Genomic DNA, 20,609 nt, shown 5'->3' with positions numbered 1-20,609 from the left:
CCGCCCATTGGCCGGCCCCGCCCCGAGCACGCGCACGCGGCGCCCGTGTCTCCACGCTTTATTGGCGCGCGACGCGGCCCCGCCGCGCGCTCGGCCCGCGCGGGAAGCGGTGGCGCGCACGCGGGCGGCACTCCCGCCACTACAGCTCCAGGTGCACCCCGCTGTACGCCTTGTCCACCGTCCACTCGCCCGGGGCTCCGGCCCCCGCCGCTGACCCCGCAACGCGCTCCATCTCCTGCTGGAACTGCTGCTGCCGCCGCCGGTTGGGGTCCACGTTGATCCAGTTGTTGGCGATCCACTTGGTGCCTTGGGTGACCAGGCAGCCCCCGTGCAGAGCGAAGTCGTCCAGCTCCCCCACCCAGCCTGTGGAGCAGAGCCCCGTTAGACGGTGGCATAGGAGGGCAGCACAGCTGGGACCACACAGGGACACATGGCCAGCGAACACCAATGCCATCTCTCCTGCCTGCACTACCTGCTTGGATTTGAGCTCAGATACATCTCCCAGCAGTTACTTTTCCTGGCAACCCTCCATCTTAGTGCCATCTCACCCTAGTGCCTATAAGGAGTTCATCAGGGCAGACTCCCTGAGTGCAAAATGCCCACTGCCTCCATCTCTACTCAGCACAAGTGGCTCTCACAATCCAGATCACAGCCTGTTTTTCTCAGCTCTTTTGGAAAAAGGAAGGCTAGCACAGAAGAGATGGGTACACTAGAATGCCCGTGGAAGCCAGAGGCTTGCAGCCATTCTAGAGATTGCATTTCAGCAGTTCTAAATAACCTGTTTACAACGATCCTATTGTTTTTCTGTGGCACACTTGCATCAGCAGCCACTTTCCATTTAGGAAAAAATTGCTCATAAAAACACAACAGGGCTCTTCTAACAGGAGAGCGACAGTTCTTGGTATTGTCACCCAAGAGTCCAAACACTGGTCTTGTGACTTCCTCTGTGGATTTTCTAGAGAGGGAAACGGGCTGCTCTCAGGGGACCAGAGACGCTACACTCTTTTCTCCCACCAAAGCTCAAAATCTGCCATGGAAACCCTCTGGAGCCATACTCACCAGCAGCCTTGAAGATTCATGTTAATTCCCAGCCTGTCAGGGAAAACTGCACTGTGCTTCGTGACAAAAACAGCCCCAAGGACACATCACAGGGCTGCGGCTGAGCTACAAAGCAGGCATTGGCCCCAAGTGTGGCATGGGGTGGCTCATGTGTCCTCATGCTGCAGAGCTGATGGCTGTGCCTTTGTCTACCTCCCCTCCCCACCCCTTTGGGCAACACCACATCAGTGACACATTTTGAATTGCAGACCCCGTTCCAGCAGGAGTTTCAGCTTGCACAGTGGGATGGAAGGCAGCTGGTGATGGTGAGTGCAGCCAAGGTCTTTGTTTGCTAGCTAGTCCTGTCCCCCAAAGACATCAGGAGCCACTGACCTACTGCCTGTAAACAAAGGCCTTTCAGAGTCAGGAAGCTCCTACTCAGCTGTTGACAAAAAGACTCTACAGTTCCCACTAGCAGGCAGCTACCACCCTTTTTTTGGTTGTTCTTTGAGCTCCCAGCTGCAGCAAGGAGACGATGGCTGTCACCTACTGCAGTACCACCACTCCCAAGAGCCCAGTTTTGAAGTGAGCCTGTACCTTCTCCATCTGACAGGTAGTTGTACCAGAAGACAGCAGTGCCTTGCTGAGGTTTCACTCGCAAATTGCCCTTGTCACAGTTTTTCCGAGTATCTCGCAGGTCAATGTCGTTCTGGATCAAAGACTGGAGAGAAAACACAGGGAAAATGTCACAAACAGGGCTGGAACAAGGCACATGCACTGGATTGCCCCTGCTCCTCACCCTTGCCTGAGTGCTCCACAGGTTGGCTTAAAGTTGATGCAGGAGCTTTCATAACCCACCTGGAGCAGACAGTTTCAGGCCCCAGGAAGTTCATAACCTGTTTCTGAGCAGCTGCCATTTCTTAACACTTTGCCTGACACCTCACACCTCTGAGCAGGGGGAGCTAAGCTGTCAGAGCTACAAATGCTAATGCACACCAACCTAATACACCAGACCCCTTCTGCAGGCACAATGAATAAAGACATTCAAAGAGGGACTCAGAATCCCCAGGGGTAACACATAGGCGAGGTTCATTTACCATCTCTTCGTACGTCCTGTTATCAGCGATAGGAAAGACTGTTTCACCTCCCCCAGTCACATTGTTCAGGTAGAACAGCACGGTCACATACCTGCAAGACAGAGACTGTCAGGAGACACATCTGGAGCAGGAGGAGATACACAGGGGCTCCCCATGCCCTGTCGCTCCACCATAAATACAGGGGCTCCTCCAAGATGTCACATGGCACATGATTTACACCATCAGCTTTCCTCCAAGAGTAACACGAGGACAACAAAGAAACCCCTACCCAGAGTAATGAGTGTGCTTGTAGGCTCTGCAGGGGCAGACCCATCCACTGCGCCTTCCGTGCGTGGACCCACAGGATTTGCCCACCTCCCCTTTAAAACCCCTTCATGCCTCTGATGTCCTGAGCTGGTTTGTGAGCCCACAGCCTGAGCACTGAGTCCCAGGCAAAATGGCTCTTCACACTCCTAGTCTAACGTGTTCAGGGCAGAGCTTACCGGCAGGAGGTCTCAAAGGGAGCGCTTTCATTGGCAACAAGCTTCGTGTGGCTGCAGGCAGTCTCAGGGAACACGGGGCCGCTGTCCATGTGGGCGTGGTAGTGCCCTCCTTGGTCGTACCGCACAACCTGGAGGGGCTCGCTGTGCTCCACAATCTCGGGGGGCAAGCGAGTGAGGCGCATTACCCTGGGGAAGAGCAGAGCAGGTGAGTGGGAAGCCATCCTCACCCTTGTCAGCCACTACTCCCAAGCAGTGCATAAACCCAGAGAAAGAGAACCCCCTTCCCCAAAAGACCGGAGAGACGGATGGGCTGCAGCGAGCATGCCAAGAGACAACCAGGTCCTCACTCATCTGTTGTACCATCACCATCGGCTCAGAAAACCCTCATCAAGGTTAAAAAAAAAACCAAAACAAAACTGAAGAAAGCATCTCTAGCAGGACTGCTCTCAGGAAGCCTTTGCTTGCTCAGCAAGATCCCTTCTGTGCATGTCCCTGGAGCCTTCATGTGCCATCTCATCACTTCTCTGGACTCCTGCACACCACCTACAGACCTCAGGGACAGTTAGTAAAGCACAGGACCCCTGCTGAGAGTGAACGAGAGACTAGCTCTAGGAACAGTCTTGTCACCTAACTCACCTTTCCCTGTTGCCTTTTCAGCAGCCTCCCCCAGGGCAGAGGGGCACTGGAAGTGATCAAGGAGACCGGAGCCCTCCTGCTCTGGGATTTTTCCACTGCTACATCTGAGATCATCCCCAAGGCAAGCAGGTACGTCTTGAGACCTGCCAAAGAACACTCAGAGCTCTGAGAATCTGGACCGGTGAAGCCCTTGGGGCAGGTGCAAGGAGCATGTGGCACCTGGGTAGGACAGCAAAGCCCCTGCAGGCGCTGCCTGGTCCCAGGCAGGACTAACAGCCTCCTTCAGGGCTGTGTCTTCACCTCCTCCTGACAGTGGCCAGCTGCAGAGCTGCAGAGTATGCCTGTGTGTGCTGGCTAGCTGGCACAGAGAAGGGGCAGCCACAGTCTGCTCTAATCAAGGCAATATGTGACCCCATTTTCCCACTGAAATGCACTGAAGAAAAGGGGTGGCCAACAGCTGTTTTTCAGGCCTCAGGACAGATTTTACCCACCCACGTTCTGGGTGAGGACCAGCACCACAAGAACAAGCGAGTCTCCAGCCAATTATCTGAAACTCACTACGTGATTTAGCTTTCATGCTGGGCTTCAGCTCTTCCCAGTACCAAATCTGAGATGAAGGGAAAGGTAAGATGTTTTCCCATCTGCCATGAGCTGCCCTACAATATGTGTACTTGGAGGATTAAACTAACTTGATTAATTTAAGGTGAAGTCGTGCTTTTTAAAAAGTCAGCTCTGAACAGCAAAGACAAAATTCAGTGAAATGCATGAGTAACTAAAGCAAATGACAGTAACTGCTGGCACCCAGACAGCATTGGAAACGGGCAGTTTCTCCCAGTAAGCTCAGTTACTAATTAGAATGAATGATTTCATATACTGCCAAATCTTCCTGGTTTTATAGGGCTGTTCCCAAAAGTGAATGGAGATGCTGAAAGGCTCGATTTTTCTTTTTCCCTTTCCACAGACAATGCAAATTCTTCTTCTAATGAAAACCTCCTCTCTCCATTTTGTATATGTGTTCATTGCTCTTTATACCCCAAGGACTTTTCACACAACTAGGAAGTGTGAATATTAGCAAGTCTGCCACTGCCTCTCCCAGCACACAGGTGATGTTTGTGCCTACCAAACCCAGCCTCCCCTCAGCTCCCTGGCCCTTACCTTTGCCGAATGGCTCTCATGACCTGGTGTGCCCCCTCGCCCTGGTACAGCCAGGTGTGCTGGCTGTTGCGCACCAAGTCACTCATCTTCACTTTCTGGTTTCCCATGTACTTGTGGAAATCACGGATATTCAACTGCTTGAACTCCTCCAAACTTAGCACACCTATGGGAACAGAGAAAAGCCACCTCACTCTGGTGCAGGGAATAGTTCTTGCATCCTGTACTCAGAGAAACACCAGCTGAGGGCACTGAAGAAACTGCATTCCTCCTCACACAGACCCCAGTCAGGGTCCACTGTGTCCACCACACCACAGGCAGTGCCCCTTCTGCCCATGATCATGGGCTCCTGCAATGCTCTCGCCTGCAGCAGAGGACACAGAGCAACCTGACAGTGAATTGTGCAGTGTCAGAACTGGGACAAGCAAAACACCATTTTAAACTTTAAAAAGTTCCTGAAACACACAAATCGATATATCAAAAGAGAGAAATAGACACTACAGTTCTGATATGCACAAGAAAGTCTGTGCTACTCAATGTCTTGAGGCTTTGTAGATATTTAAATCAACATGTTTAAGGACAGAGCACGACCTCCGACCACATCTTCTATATGACCTTGCAGGGTAATTAAGAAAAAGCCAAACCCAAAACAAGCAGTACATTCTCATGCATTTGTGTAACTACAAAACATAAATGAGGAATACATGACAGTATGGTCTTGCGTAAATAGAAATAACAGAAAAACAAGAGGTATAAAACAGTTTCTCCTAAAACAGGTATTTCTTGTTTGCACTCAACTGGAATCAGCAAGGAGTGGACTCTTGCCTTTGTCAGCTTCAGGAAAATCCTCACATTTGTTTTTCCTCTTTCTGGAGAAGGGAAGCCTTGCACAGGTCCCTGATAGCAGCATGCAGTGCACTGCCCTGGGCTGCCCTGCACACACCATGGGCTGGAAGAGGAGCTCGCTCAGGCAGCAAACCCAGTGCTGCTGGGTGCCAGCTCTGCTCCCTGGGCATGAGCACTCCTGGCAGGAGGAAGGACCAGCCACAAGGGTCAGCCAGGGACACTTCCTCAGGTGCTATGTCCTCAGGTCATGACCAAATGATCCATTGTTATTATTCCTTGTGTCTCTCTGTCCACACTTCCCCTTACTCCCCACAGTCTTTGATGACACAGTGCCACATCCAGGTTGTGACCTGGTCTCTCAGTGTCATGTACCAATCTAACAACAGAGGGAAGCAGCACTCTGGAAGCAAGTTCTTGCCAACAGCCCTTTAACAGGCTGCAAGACAGAGACTTTCATTTGTTAATGTCCAGAATGGTGGAAAAGCCACTGAGGACTCAGTCATAACCCTGCCAAGAATGCCACCAGCCTGGAGGAGAGTTGCACAGGGTGCCCTCCGGATATTTATGCATTCACACTGCTACTGCTTCAACTCCAAAGCAGCTCCTCCTGGGCAGCTCTCAATGCCAGGTCACTGGAAGAGACTTAATTTGATTAGGAAATGGAGTGTTGCTTAATTGAGGCCACTCTAATTAGAGCAGCAGAGGTTAGAGTGTATGTCCGGACCAGCAGGAGCCCTTGGTAGACCGGGGCAGGAGGGGCAGAAGTGGCCTCATGGAATACAGAGAGGCTGCAGTGGCAGAGATGGGGGTCAGCGCCAAAGGCTGACAGACAAGATCACCCCACCTCAACTTATTCCACTCTCCCCTCACAGTGACACGAGCCTCTGGCCTGCTGCAAAAGTCTCCCTGAAAACAGGGGGGCATGCAATGTGTGTCTGTACACCTGCATCCCAGGTAACAGGAGGTCTGTAGTCAGAAGATCCTAAGATCCTGTTACAGCAGGGCATGAACCAAGGCAGGTCTGACAGGGGAAAGGGAGTGCAGAGCTGTGGTCTGGTCCTGCTCCAGCAAGATCCAAGCCCAGGCAGTGGGACCAATTAGCTGCTAGATTGGTGATGTAGGATGTAGGAGCAGGAACGCTGCAGTAAGAGGTTTACCCTGCATTTACTTCCCTGAGAAGGTGTCTAGGGCAGCGCTACTTCCCTTCCAAAAATTCAGCTAGAGAAGAAGGCCTGGGCAGGGACATAGCTCTTGCTCTCCCCCATATGGCTGTGCAAGGCATCCAAGGTGCTGAGGGTGAAGGGATTCCCATGGAGCTGCTCTTACCATTCCCATCAGGATCAGCTTTGACCGCTGTGTACATCTCCCGGATGTTCTCAGGGGTCATCCACCTGCCATTTCCAAGCCGGGTATGGGTCAACACCTGAAATTCATAAATGGATCAAAAAAAACCCACTGGTTTCTTGCACTCCTGAGAATCCCTGCATGAGGTCTGGTGCGATCTCCTCCACAGCACATCAGCCACACAGGCATCAGCCCATTTCTGCAGAAAGATGATTGCAGTGAGAATCATCTGGCAGCCACACACAGAGTGTTGCTGATGAGTGCTGTTATTTCCAGTTTAGGTCACGGCAAATGAGAGCACAGCTTTCTCTTGAAGGGAAAGTAAAGCTATTGATGATAATACTGATATTGATGAATGAATGCTTTTACCTGTCCAAGGTAAGGGCTTGCAACAGAATTCTTCCCTTCAACATGTACAGAGAGATGCAGAAGCCTGAACAGCTCTCAGCAGGCTCTGACCTCCAGGGAAAGAAGCCTTGCCCTGGGCTGTCACTGGCACAGCTGCCCATACTCCACAGCACTCATGGTGCACAGGATGGTTCAGACTCCCAGTTTCACCTGAAATGGGAGCCTGTTGAGGGACACACTTGAACTGTCAGTACTTGCCCTGGTGCACCCTGCCATACAGGGCAAGGGTGCTGAAGAGCTGTGGACAAGAGATTATTATTCCCCTCGTCTCATCAATAGGGGTGGCTTTGCTGGGGCTTGTGAATTCACACAGTAAGTTCCCCACAAGCTGCACAAAGCAGGGCCTACGTGACAAACTCACTTCCCAGGACACACAGCAAGAGGCAACAACCCACAGCACAGGAACATTTTATCCATCATATTCAAAACACACATGTCCTGCCAAGGACTCCCAATAGCATGACAACTGCTGCACATTGCCCAGAAACTTCCATTATGAAGACCAGCACAAATTCTGAGGCATAAAATTAAGCAAATTGTGATTGGTATATCCTGGGGTCTGGCCCCACCCAAGCACATGAGCAACCAAGAAAGCACCTGATGAGGGGATGTGCCAGAGGGTCTCCAGCAAACCTTCCCCAGTCTGTCCCACACTCTACCTCTTTGAGCTGCAGCTGCCCATCCTGATTGTGATCCAGCAGATTAAAAATGTCCATTTGGCTGATTTCGATCATTTCCATGGCTTCCTCATAGTCCTCTGTTGGTAGGATCTGGCTCTTCTGTAGTCCCTTTAGCTTTGCCAGATGGACAATGAGCTTGCACTCCTCCTCTGTCAGGAAGTCAGGGATTTCTGCAGAAAAAGTGTGAGCAGGAACAGAGACTGAGGAACTGTTACAGTGGGATCCAATGCTGGTAGCAGGAGTCTCAGGAAAAAAAAAAATCAAAATAGGTAGGGGGAAAATTTAGGAACTAAGTTTGGGACATTCAAAAACATCCACCCTTCTACCAGAAGGGCTCTCAAAGAGCATACACCACGCACCTGAGCTGCTGGAGGTAGGTATTTTTATAGCAGCAGTTCCTAAATGTTTGGATCCTGGGGTCAAGCCCTTAAACTCTCTCACAGATACCACAATGGACAAAGGAGTGAACAAACACGTGCATATCAGTGCATATTACCATTTCAAAGGTGCCATGTGGATCACAGTCTGGGAACTGTTGCTTTACCGGAAGGGAGGTCAAGAATCATTACAGCAGGCAGTGGTGATGGCCAGGGTTTCAGACTTCCTTGCTCTCATGTGGAGTGGATGGCACTTTGTACAAAACCAAACCCCTTGCAGGGGAGCATGGCACAGTGCTCTATTATGAAACTCAAACAGAAAGGAGAAAAATTCTAACTTGCTCCCACTCATTCTCTTGATCCCCCACTAAAAATGGTCTTCAAACGCAATGTTAAAGAGGAAAATACTGCACATGGAGTATGCAGGTATCTCCAGCTTTTCTTTCAGCACAAACCCAGCAGTAATCAGGAAATTCCACAATCCCAAGCAAATTAAAGTGCAGAGAAATCCACTGATGACCATGAAGCTAGGAGACTTCTAGCTGCATGGTACACTGGACACACTTGGACAGCACTAGCAAGGTCCCATTCCAGAGCAGTTACACTGTGGCCCAGGAGGTTCAGAGGATCCTCCTGGCTGCTGTCTGTCACAGCTATGGTGACCTTGTTACCAGCTGCTGTGATTTTTGAAAAGGGGAAGAAAAACCACCAATGCAGGACAGGTTAAGTGCTCCTAGACCCAAGGCCCTGCTCTCCAAATTGCAGATCCCTGGAGCTCCTGCAGGTATGTACCAAGGACACGTTATAAATCAACTACAACAGCAATCCTCAAATGGAGGGAGAACATTAATTACTTTCATGACCTGCAATCAACCCTATTGGCTCAAGCTGTCAATAAGCAGTTGGCTTCCTGCTAAGCACAGACCAGAACCAGCCCTGTAGAAAATGAGCTGTTCCTGGGAAGCCCCAGGAACACAATGCAGCCAGCTGTATCCATAACACACTCCAAGGAAACAATTTCTGCCACAGGCAGCACAGGGTCCTTGTGCCAGAGGATGCTTCAGAGCTGGAGCTTCTACTAACCAGTTTGAACCTCATGGCACAGCACCAGGTCCAAATGAACCATGTGCACTGGCAACCAACACCCTCAGTACTTCCAGTTCCCCAAACTGGGCTACAATAATGATGGTTTATGGAATTTAATTATGTGCTGGAGAAAGAACAATTCCATTCTTCAGTGGTAGTAAGGGAATTTCAGAATGGAGTAGGAATTCTGTTAACTGGAAAGTGTGTGGTCATGCATGTTGCAAGGTGAGGGGGTTTCCAGCTGAGTGCTACCAATCCTGTCTGCAAACAACTTGGCTCCACAGCTGCAAATTAGTTCCTCTCTGCCCCCAGCTCTCCTAAACAGTTAACTTGTGGCTGTGAGACCATCCTATCTCCCTGCCTGCTCAACAATAGATCCAGCTAAACAAATGCCTCCTAATTGACTTTAAGCAACACTTGATTGCTTTTACAAAAAACAAAAGAGAGGAAAACATTACGGTTTATGAAATAATGACTAATCCTGGAGCAAGAGAAAGGGGATGGGTTGGAGCACTGGTGTCAAACAGAGATTCAATCTTGGCTGAAAGAGCCCCAAGACACATGGGCCAAGTCATTCACCCCTCCCCAACTGCCCTCATTTCCACACCTGCTGATCTAAGCCAAACCCCTGCTAAAATACAAACAATCGGGGCCGCTGGCAAATGAAAATTGGAGCATTGTCTTCCCCATGAGGGCTCTGAAAGGGCCGCACTTAATGAGGATGGATTGACAAAGAGGTGGCTGGTAGGCTATAAAAGGCATTCCACAGTCAGGAGCAGCTCAGTCCGGGGGTGTGCTGCTGGTTCACTTGCTCCAAGCATGGTCACGTCCTCGAGGTTGGGTGGCCCGTGGCTCCTGGGTCTCCTGGCACGCCTGCTGCTCTGGGGCTCTCCAGGTGCCTGGGCCAGCTACCTGAGGAGATCCTCCAGCTGCATGCCCATCCCACACCGCATGGCCTTGTGCTACGACATCGGCTACTCCGAGATGAGGATTCCCAACCTGCTGGAGCACGAGACCATGACAGAAGTCATCCAGCAGTCTTCCAGCTGGCTGCCCCTGCTAGCCAGGGAGTGCCACCCAGACGCTAGGATTTTCCTCTGCTCCCTCTTTGCACCGATCTGTTTGGACAGGTAAGATGCTTTTATGAGTTATTTCAGCTGTAACAGTTAACTCCCCTCAGGAGCACAACTCCGTGTGCCTCCTGAGAGAAAATGCATTTGGTGTGATCTATGCAGCCCCCAAGAAGCAGCGCTACTGCTCTCGGCAAGGGAAAATTGGATTACTCAGCAGGGAACATCCCTCTGAAAGCAAAACATGAGCATTTCACATCACAGGAGCAGAAATATGTTCCCTCCTTGGGGTTCTTCTGCTCTCTCACCCCAGGCACTGCTGCCACATGCCCTGGCCAGCCCCTCATACACTGCAGTAGCTGCTGGCACATACCAGCTTCACCTCCCACCTCCTGTGCAGCCCCTCACCCCACTCCTGCCCCGAACATATGGTTTCTCAGTTTCCCAGCTGCTCCAGCAGCAGAAGAAATTCCCAGTTTTGAGGTGCAGTTTTGAAAATATAGAGCTGCTAAGGAAATTTTGCAGGCACCTGTAAAGGTAAGCAGTAATTGCACAACCAGAGAAGATCCCTAAGGTGAAAGACTTCTGGCAGCTTGCCTCATCCCTCCTGTCCTCAGAAATTCTTTGCTTGCTTCCTGGACATGAATGTTCAAAGAAAAGTCCCCAAACTGCCTGTTAACCCTTCAACACAGCCCTGTGCAGCGGCAGTGGTGTTAGGGCTCGACTCTCAGCCTCCTAGCAGGCATAGAGAGGCACTGAACACCCATCCCCTCCCCAGGCTCATCTATCCCTGCCGCAGCCTCTGCGAAGCCGTCAAGAGAAGCTGTGCGCCCGTCATGGCTTGTTATGGCTATCCCTGGCCCGAAATCCTCAACTGCAACAAGTTCCCTGCAGATCATGAACTGTGCATTGCAGCAGTCTCCATGGATGAAAATTCCTCAAGCAGGAGAAGTAAGAGGTTTTTTCTTAATGTATTTTTCCATATATAACACTGAAAGCTCAAAAGGATGATCCTATGACTTGTTTCTATTCTGCATATTTCTGGGTTTAAGCTGTATTTAAAAAAAAAAAAATCAAATTCTAGTTTTGTTCTCTCTGGGAACCGTGTATAGAAAATTAGCATGACATTGGCTGTGGCTTGTTCCTCTCTCTGCTGTATTCATTAGCTCCCTGGGTGCCATCAGACCCCGCAGGGTTTGGGGCAGGGGGAGGAAAGGCTGCAAAGCCTCCGGCCCAGGCACAGTGGGAGAGCTCATGGAGTGCAGACTCCCAGCAGCGAGATGTGCTTCCAGTGGAGCTATGGAGCAGCAGCCCAGATCTTTCAGCTGTGTCTAGGGCTTAAAAACACGCAAAAAGAAATGTTTTGCAAGCCTTCTCTGTAAACATTAGAAACAACATGAAGGGACATGAGCTTCTGCAGACATGAGTTACACTGGGAAAAAGTCTGTCTGAAGGACTCAATTAACACCCAGATACTGATGAACACTGGGGGAGATTCAAGAGCAGTTAAGGGGAGAACAGACATTTCAACATCTTTCAGCATCACTGGATGGAGTCTGGCCATACCACTGGTTTTGCTGTTTCATCCATATTAGGAGATCTTCGTTAAGCATTTTCACCGCTGCTTTAACATGCAGCAACACACACAAGCCTGAACAAAGCATGACAAGCAGTGTCTGCCTTCACAGGAAGGAGAGTCTAAGATTTCCCACCTCGCCTGTCTGAGGTACCTCTCCAGGGCCTGGGTAGTTCAGGAAGAAGCATCACTAAGAAACAGCAAGCCACCACTTGCAGAGCTCAACATTTCATTGTGCCTTTTCCAGTGAAGCTTGACAAGGGTGTTATAACCTAATTTCTCTTGCAGCAGTGCCCCGAGCCAGCTGCAAGGACTGTGAGCTTGAGGAGGCCAGCACTGCCAGGGAGATCCTGGAAAGCCTCTGTGCAAATGATTTTGGTGAGTACACTCCTCTTCCTCTTAACTGCCACCATTGCCTCCAACAGCCAAGCAGTGGCATGGACAGAAAACAGCTTTGCCATCACATAACTGACTTGGAGAAACTGCAACTTTCACAGCAGATCCCAGGGATTTTCAGTTTCCACCTTACCTGTAAGGTAGCAGGAGGAACCAGCTCCAGGCAGCACTGAAAGTGAAGACCTGATTTATTTCTGTGGGCTCTGGTTTGGTTTTGGCCTGTGAGTGCTACAAACAAGAAGTATTCTGGTTTTCCCTTGCAGACAAACATTTCAATCAATGCCTGTAAGAATCTTTAGCAAATTCCACACCAGCTATTTCGAACTTTAATAGTGTTGTTCTAGTATTGTGACTGTCTCTGTCCTAGCCCAAGCAAGCAGCAGTACTAGTGCGGCACAATCAGATGGCAGGAATTTTTCAAGATACTGTCCTGCATTCAGGCACACATATAGAGTCATGTCACTTTCTGAAATCCCCACTCAGAGAAAAGTCAAGTAATTTGCATAAGACCAGGACGTTGATGCATCTGCTTGCTTGTGCCCATGACTCCTCCAGGGTTTCTGCAGTGGTACTGATACATCTCTGCCCCTCTTAGAAGGGAAATGGATTGAGGAGAAGGCCTTTTCTCCTACGTAACAAGAGGAAATGGCTTCAAGCTGCAATGAGAGGTTCAGATTGGGTAATAGGAAAAATGTATTCACCAAAAGAGTTATCAAGCACTGGAACAGGCTGCCCAGGAAAGGGCTTGAGTCACCACAACTGAAGGTATTTGAAAGACATGTGGTTGTGGCACTTGAGGACATGGTTTAGTGGTGAACTGGGCAGTGCTGGGTCAGTGGTTAAACTTGATCTTTGAGGTACTTTCCAACCTAAATAATTCTGTGATTCTAAGAACAGTGCTCAGTACTGGAAACTAACCTCAAATGAGAACTTTTACAAGTTCACTGCAGCTGCAAAAGCTTGGTCAGATACCTCCCCACATTACAGAGACAGCAGAGAAGCCTTGGGCTGTCTCATGTCTTGAAGAAGGAGAGAGCTATGAAGAGTAAACAGAACTAACAGCTCTTTTTCCAACTCCTGCAGCAGTGAAAATCCGAATCCTGAGGAGGAACACCACCACCACCATCTCGGACTTTGACCTGGATCCATCCAAAGTGGAGGTGCTGAAGCATGGGCCACTCCTCAGAACTGAAATCCCTGCCAGGCTCCAGCAGTGGCTGGACATAGATGCCACCTGCGCCCACAACATCATGCGAGGCACTCAGGCAGGGGTCTTCGTTGTAAGTGGTGAAGTACAGAGTGACAAAGTGGTGGTGAACAAGGCCTATGCCTGGCAGAAGAGGAACAGGAACCTGCACCAAGCAGTGCGCAGGTGGAAACATCACCGCTGCCCCGAACAGGCGGGATAGAAGGTCTGAAAAATCTCAATTCCAGCAATAAGAAACTGCTCCCTTCCCTATGGCTAGAAAACTCCTTTCCCTGGCAGGTGGTGTTTTGGAGATGTACAGTGATATTTCTAGGTGATTTGAAGCAGTCATAGTGCACAGATAGGGCTTCACTACAGATCCCTGTTTTACCAAGACAGAGCTTAAGGATGCAGGTTTAACGTGTTCCTCTCACACTGCTCTGTAGATCCAGGACATGCTATGTTCAGCTTTGCGTAGGATCCAACATCACAACAAAATGATGCAGGTGAGGACAAACTAGAAGAAACCTTTAATAACAGTTCCTTCTAGTTCTCATTATCGGAGCTGTATTTCAGATTCATTATTTGACCCTGAGACATTGATGCTGTCCAAGTACCTACCTGCTTTCTGTTCAGAGATTACATGAAAGTCTCCCTGACTGTGAAGTGATACTTTTTGTGTAATGGAGCAAATACTTTACTCTTGAACAGTCTGAGGTAAATTAACAGGGAGAGGAACCTGCTTCAGCTATGCCCAGCCCAACTGCATGCTGAACTCTGCTCTTGAGTCAGGCTGTCCCTTCAGCTTCCTGCACTGAGAGTTGATGAGCATCCAGACAGCAAAAGGAAACAGCAATTCTCAAGCAGGACAGGCACAGAGCAGATAGCTGAGGGTTTCTACATAACAGGGAAAAAACTATTTTTCAATCAGAAATTCAGTGTGGATCAGAAGATTCTGGTAACTGAGGATATCACAAGAACCTTAAGAAAAGCAGAGTGTGAGTGAGACATCAGGTGTTCAAAGCTCTGCTTTGGTGTGAACAGCAGCTTTGCTCAGCCCCAGCACAGTAGGATATTGCAGTTTTGATATGGGAGCAGGGGAGAAACCTTCCACAGCTGCCTGGCCTTCCACCTGTACATAAGGAAGATAGAAAATACTGGAAAACTCAGTCTCACCAGATTCTCTGCAGCTCACTATCTCACTCAAGCAGGACTGTGACTCCCTGCAGGGGCACACACTGTGCTCCAGACCACAGAGCAGAAAACAGCAAATCCCCAAATGAGGAAACAAGTCGGATTTCTACCGCCTAACAATGCACTGTCCGTGGAAAGTTTTCTATATTGGTTGAAACCTGTGGCTGAAATAAAAAACCAAAAGAAGCGTTAAAAACCAGCCTTTGGGAGGAATGCTTTCTGCCTTGCTGGTGAGGCCTGCAGCGTTGGCCGTGCAGAGACAGCCGGTCTGCTGGAGCCACATTGCCTCCCCGTGTTCACAAGGCACAGCAGCAGCCCACGCCGCGGGCTCCCCCTCACACTGCTGTGGGCTGAACAGCGCTCAGACACTCACTGCAATTCAGCTGCGCCCTGACATTTGAGCGGTGCTTACTTCTCTTCCCTGAGGCTCAGAAGAAAAACACAGCCAAATTTCCTATTTTTATTCCTCTCCACTGTCTTGTCTTAGAAACCGCTGCCCAATCCACTGATTCTGCTGTCAGGTGGTCCCTGCAATGGCAGTATCTTTGGAACAGACTGCCTTTGGAAAACAAAACACATAAAAGCTCTGAAGGTTGAAAAGGCTTTGTCTGATTTGTTTTTCATTAGTAGGGCTATTTGATTACTACTGTTTCCCAACTGAAAACTGCACAGATGGTCTGATTTACAAGCTTTAGAAATGATGTCTTGTAGCCAGAGGGGGGAAAAATAGGGCAGGGATTTTTTCATAGCTCCATAAAATACATTGTGTTCCATACAGATGTGACTTGCCCACAACTAAAAACCAAGCCTAAAGTTCCCCTACAGTGCCCAGCCCGTGCTCTGAAGTCCAGAGAACACATTAAATCATTCATGAGCGTCTGCTGCTGTGGTCCCACTGCAGCCTGCTCTGCTGAGAGCAAAGATGATAGATCAGGCACTGTTTCCCTAAACTGGCTCTTGTATGCTGCAGCACTACATCTTAAATCCCCAGAAACTTTGCTAAGGGCTTCTATATTTACCAAACACAATCAAGTTAAAACCTCCACTAATTTAAGCAACAAAGATGCAATGAATTGGTACTGCTTGCATAGAGAAGTCTCTAGAAGTCTTCTAAGGTCAGAGCTGGCTCCTGTCAGGTTCATCCAGGAGATAAGACTTGTCTTGCAACTTGCAGTTTCTAAATAAGGGACCCCTTATCAGAGGACAAAGGAGAACAGACTTGTGGCATCTCAAATGGTGGAATGTCTGTTGCTGTCTCTGCTGGCATCCTCATGGTGCAAAGCTTCCCTCAAAACCAATGGAGGTGCTAGAACAAGAAGCTAAAAATTGCAGGATTACTGCTGCCAGGACAAACCTGCCTTTTATCATCTTCAGCACCTTCCTTGCGGACCAGGACCAACTGTTTCACTTCAGTGGTACTGGAAAGGCAGGGAAAGAGGAAACAGGAGTTTTCCCAGTGAAAACCAGAGCAATTGCCTCAGGCTGTGGCTCTGGTAATGACACCAGTTTTGTGATGCTGTGGGGTTATCAGCTCCAGGTTGGTGTGTCTATTTAGTGAATGTCAGACAGAAATCCACTAAGAATTTAATGGTGATGTTTTTAATGTATATGATCTATTTGGAATCAGAAAAAATCCCTCTGTTTATAAATGAGAAAGCATCTGATTCTCTATGCTATCTTTCCAGAAACAACAGGTTTTCTCTGACTTTGCAATAGTAGGAATTTTGTAATGATTGACTCTTTCCCCTCAAATTATTTAGTATATTGTCAGTGGCTTTCCAGTACACAGAGTTAAATTAATGAGAGTTGACCAGTGACAGCAAAGCATCACAGAAAGGTAAAGAAGATTTTAAAATATCTGCAAGGCAGATATTGTGTGGTTGTGTATCAGAGAAGCCAAAAATAGAGATAAATCTAGAACAGGACACAAAATGGTGGAAAAATTTAAATCTATAAATTCTCCTGTCACTCGTTTTCTCAGTGCTGAAGCATCAATACTAAATTGTTTTTTTCATAATTTATTAACAAAAGTTCGTCCTTTCCTGGTATTGAGCAGCTCCTTCAAGGTTCTTGCCAGCGATCTGGTGTCTATTCCTAATACTGTACAGAAACCTGAAAAACCTGGAACGGTTCATCTTCCAAATTCTTCAAAGTGGGCCACGCAGAACACATAACCTCTGCGAATTTTGCATCGACATACCTTCAGCGATACCACGCTCCTTTTAACGCAGCCCCAAGGAACAGCAGCACAGGGAGGTGATGCCAAGCCGCGGGGAGTCATTTTCCCCCGAGTGGGTGTGAGACAGCGGCGGTGTCAGACAGACACGCACACCCCCCGCTCCGCCGTCAGGGCGGACACCCACCGCGCTCCCGGCGTGCCCGGCCCGGCAGAGCGGCCCCGGCGGGGCCGGTACTCACCGAACAGCAGCGGCTTGAGGCTGAGGGTGCGCACAGCGTGGGCCCTGCCGGGCACCAGCTCCACCCGCTGCGTGTGGCCGACCTGCGGGGAGAGCAGCGGTCAGCGCCCGGCGCTCACGGCCCCGGCCCCGGTCCCCGGTCGCGGCCTTGCCTTGATGCCCTCGAGGCGCGGGAGGGCGCGGGCGGGCGGCGGCGGCGGCGGCGGGGGGGCGGCGGGCGGCCCGCCGGGCTCGCCGGCGCTGAGGTGCACGAAGAGCAGCAGCCCCAGGACGTTGAGGACGTAGAGGTGCGCGAAGACCATGAGGACGAGGAAGTAGGGGCGGGAGCAGACGGGCCGCGGGCGGCCCCCCGGCGGGCCGGGCAGCGGGGGCCCCTCGGCCCGCGCCTCCGCCGCCGCCATCGCCGCGGCCGCCCGGCCCCGCGTCACCGCGGCAACGGCCCGGCCCGGCGGGCGCTGCGTCAGCGCGGGGCGGGCACAGCGGCGCCACAGCGACACAGCCCCCGGCCCGCCCCGGCCCGCCGCCAAGAAGAGCCGGGACACTGCCGAAGTTAGAAAGTCACAATTTATTTCAAATAAACCACGGGCACACCTCTGGCAACCGTCTCCCGGGCGGTTTCCGCCGCCCCTGCCCCTCTCCGGTGACTGCGAAGAAAAGCGAGGGGTGGGAGCAGTCCTGTGCCCTCCCACACACCTCAACGCTGTCTCACAACCCCGACCAGACAGAGGCCGAGAAAGGAATTCCCAGAACAAGTGCCTCATTTAAAAATAAAGTTCTATTTTTCACCTGCTTAAAAAGTCTAAAATTTAGAGTGCAAGAGTAGAGTACAGAAACCTCCTGCTGCCCCATCTGCGGGCGGGCACAGAGACTTCGCTGCGCAGGGCAGCAGTCATGCAGTTTATGGTGTCAGTAGAAAACGTTTTGTTACAGTCTGGGAAGCCTGAGGACGAATAGAGATGAGGCAGCCAATGCACTAACACAAGCGAAGCCCAAATAAAAAGAGACGCAAGGATGGAGAAGTGTCGGGCTGGCACAGGAGCTGGAAACAAGCGCAAAAAAGAAAAAGGAGAGCAAACATTCCATGTCTGTAGCAGTAATGCATCAAAGGGAAACTTGTACCTCAGAATTAATGACTCCTGAGCCACTTTTTATTACCTTGCTAACACAAAGAGGGCCATGTATTTATTAGAGGAAGAAAAAATGGTCTTTTCTTTTGGTGTTAAGAACCCCCATTTCCTTCCTGTCACCTGCCTCCTGAACAATGTCATTCACCTTACACACAGAGCCAGCACCCCCTGTGCCCTGCACACTTTGTCTTGAAGACCATGACTTTCTGTACAACACCAATACAGAAGTGGTCCTGCCTGGGCTGCAAAAGCAAGTCCTATTGTTTTCCCAGAGTATGGCAATAGGATTTGTGGGTGCAACCCAGGGCTTTCGCCATTTTCAGAAAGGATGTTTTGTTTAAAAATAAATGCAACTGTGACAAAGCTCTAGTTTCAGAAAATTGGAAAGAATTAGTGGGTGCACTGTGCAATCTTTATTACTGTTCCTCAGCCAAGCATCTCAGCAGCCTGTTCAGTAAGCCTTGCCACAGCTATATGGTCTGGCTTGTCTACAAACAAGGATTCATAGCAAAATATTTTGTGGGGGCATAGAAGAGGGAGGCAGGGAAGGAAGGAGGGAAGGAGACAAAACCTCATTCTCATTTAGCTCAAAGCTGGACAATGATGTAACAAGTGAAAATTCTTTGGGATTAGGGAACTCCACATAGCTGCTCTGCAAAGGGATTGGGTGTTAAGATAGTTATGCTTAGACAACAAGAACACCAGCTTTTATCTTAATCAGTACTTTGCACATTACATTTTTAAAGAATAGTTTAAACATCGGCTCTATTCACTGCAAACTGCACAGTCTCAGCAAACCTTCATCCCTCCACCATCCCTTCCTGTGGAAGCAGCATGCCAAGACAATTGTTTGGGAAGGGGAGAGGAAGAGAGGCTGACCTCTAGGATGTATCATGAGGAGGGCACAGAGAGGCTGCTACTGGGTGCAGAGTAAGGAATGAAATCAAGAGACAGTGGCTGGAGCAAGGCCAGTTCTATCTCTATAGCTCCAGCCTCGAGGGGAGCCAGAACAGAAAAAGCAGGAACATAAGGAGCCATGGCTATGGAGATCTCTTGCACAGCCAGCAGCTGCTCCCAGAAACCACAGACCTGCCCTGCTCCCTGACTCCAGCCATCTCTCCACAAGCCTCAGCTGCTTCTGCTGTAACACTCACTCCATGGCCAGCAGCTCCTCGCAGCGCATTCCCTTGTTCCCTGAGGATAGATCCCACACCAGGGATGGAAGGGAGGAAGGAAAAGGCCTCTCAGTTTGAAATCTTCTGCTGTGTACAACAAGCATGGCCATAGGATTAGCTACTATGACAGCTACTCCTTCTTTAAAGTAATACATTAGTCTTGATAGAATCTATGAGCCCAATTACACCTGCTGCAAATACCTGGGTCACATGTCTCAGGTACATGAAAGAGGCTCCAGCAGTGGAGTTAGCTTATTCTGACACGCAGGAATTTAGCACTTTTCCCCCCTCCAGTTTAATCTTTATCAAGTGACATTGCATAAGAACAATACAGGGATGCATCAAAGGCAACACTTCCAAATACATCATAGAAGAGAATCCCATGAGTTCCCCACAGAGGTGAAAATTTCTTCAGATGAGACAACAGCTGCACCTTACTGGCTGCAAACAACAAGCTCCTGGTGCAAGTGACATCGATATCTGTGAAATCCTAATATATGGCCTGCTTCCTTTAGCAAACAGGCAAGAGTCAGCATTTAAGTAACCTTTTTCATGTTAATCCCTACTAAGATGAACTAGGATTTCATATTTTTATTTTAGTGTATATTTTACATTAGAAAAGAGAATGTTAATAAAAAAGCTCCACATGCTCCTAACAATCAATTTTCTGTAAGTTCCCACCAGCATCAATACTAATATACAAATAAATTAATTTTGCTAGTTAATTTTCTGCCTGGCTTGGTGCAGGCTCTGCACAATCAGTGCACCTGTATTCAAGAGCTCGTCCACATTGCCAACACGTGCCAGGGAGTGTGTTGTACATAATCTTTCCTCTTCATAATGTAGTGGTGTTTAGTCTCACTTTAATGAAAAAGATCAATTTTTCTCAGCCATGCTACCCAGCAGGCACAAATAATCTTTATCAGGCTGCATGGCACTCTTATAATATGATTTCTTTCACTCTGCAAAAGCCCCAAGCCTTGATTAACAACTGTATGCTACTACTCCCTCATCACTCACTTTGGCAATACAACATCCTCCCCACAAAAACAAGTAAAGAAAAAATCTACATGGAAGACCTAAATTCATCAAATGCAGAATCAGATTTCTCTCAATTTCTCTCAAACTCAAGCATATCCCCCAATGTTAACCTGGTCTGTCCCCTACAATTCCTCTGTTTGCTTTTGTTTGTGTAGATGGATTTTGCACAGCTGATTTACAAGAAAAAGAGATGTCACATGTGATCATACTGAATTACGGCCACTGCTGACACTGTCAGGCCAGACACAGCAGCAGCCACCCTTAACACCAGCCACTCTCCT

The 20,609-nt window shown here is 49.3% G+C and overlaps 2 protein-coding genes across 2 annotated transcripts; one reads left to right on the top strand and one right to left on the bottom strand.

The window, feature by feature from the left end:
• Window positions 1–43: 43 nt before the first annotated feature.
• On the bottom strand, window positions 44–20,607 carry P4HTM (prolyl 4-hydroxylase, transmembrane). Its single transcript, XM_030282951.4, has 9 exons — window positions 17,138–20,607; window positions 16,987–17,068; window positions 7,663–7,853; window positions 6,578–6,674; window positions 4,409–4,571; window positions 2,618–2,803; window positions 2,136–2,226; window positions 1,636–1,759; window positions 44–363 (listed from the first exon to the last, which is right to left on the bottom strand). The coding sequence occupies exons 1-9, from the start codon at window positions 17,744–17,746 to the stop codon at window positions 140–142; spliced, it is 1,767 nt and encodes a 588-aa protein (XP_030138811.4). The 5' UTR covers window positions 17,747–20,607; the 3' UTR covers window positions 44–139.
• Window positions 8,858–15,168, top strand: LOC115496930 (secreted frizzled-related protein 5-like). Its single transcript, XM_072934759.1, has 4 exons — window positions 8,858–10,276; window positions 10,995–11,167; window positions 12,081–12,170; window positions 13,272–15,168. Exons 1-4 carry the CDS (start codon window positions 9,966–9,968, stop codon window positions 13,595–13,597), a joined length of 900 nt encoding a protein of 299 aa, XP_072790860.1. The 5' UTR covers window positions 8,858–9,965; the 3' UTR covers window positions 13,598–15,168.
• Window positions 20,608–20,609: the final 2 nt, after the last annotated feature.

Source organism: Taeniopygia guttata, chromosome 12 (assembly GCF_048771995.1).
Source record: "Taeniopygia guttata chromosome 12, bTaeGut7.mat, whole genome shotgun sequence".
Lineage (NCBI taxonomy): Eukaryota > Metazoa > Chordata > Aves > Passeriformes > Estrildidae > Taeniopygia > Taeniopygia guttata.
Note: the sequence above shows the minus strand (reverse complement) of the source record. Positions and strands in the feature narration are given on the sequence as shown.

Coding starts and splice junctions, on each gene's coding strand:
- LOC115496930 (XM_072934759.1), top strand. CDS start 9,966: ATGGTCACGTCCTCGAGGTTGGGTGGCCCGTGGCTCCTGGGTCTCCTG. Junction 10,277..10,994: donor GCACCGATCTGTTTGGACAG/GTAAGATGCTTT, acceptor TCCCCTCCCCAG/GCTCATCTATCCCTGCCGCA. Junction 11,168..12,080: donor AAATTCCTCAAGCAGGAGAA/GTAAGAGGTTTT, acceptor TTTCTCTTGCAG/CAGTGCCCCGAGCCAGCTGC.
- P4HTM (XM_030282951.4), bottom strand. CDS start 17,746: ATGAGGCACTTGTTCTGGGAATTCCTTTCTCGGCCTCTGTCTGGTCGG. Junction 7,854..16,986: donor CCTCAAGCCGCTGCTGTTCG/GTGAGTACCGGC, acceptor CTTTTTCTGCAG/AAATCCCTGACTTCCTGACA. Junction 4,572..6,577: donor AGCTGATCCTGATGGGAATG/GTAAGAGCAGCT, acceptor CTGTTCCCATAG/GTGTGCTAAGTTTGGAGGAG.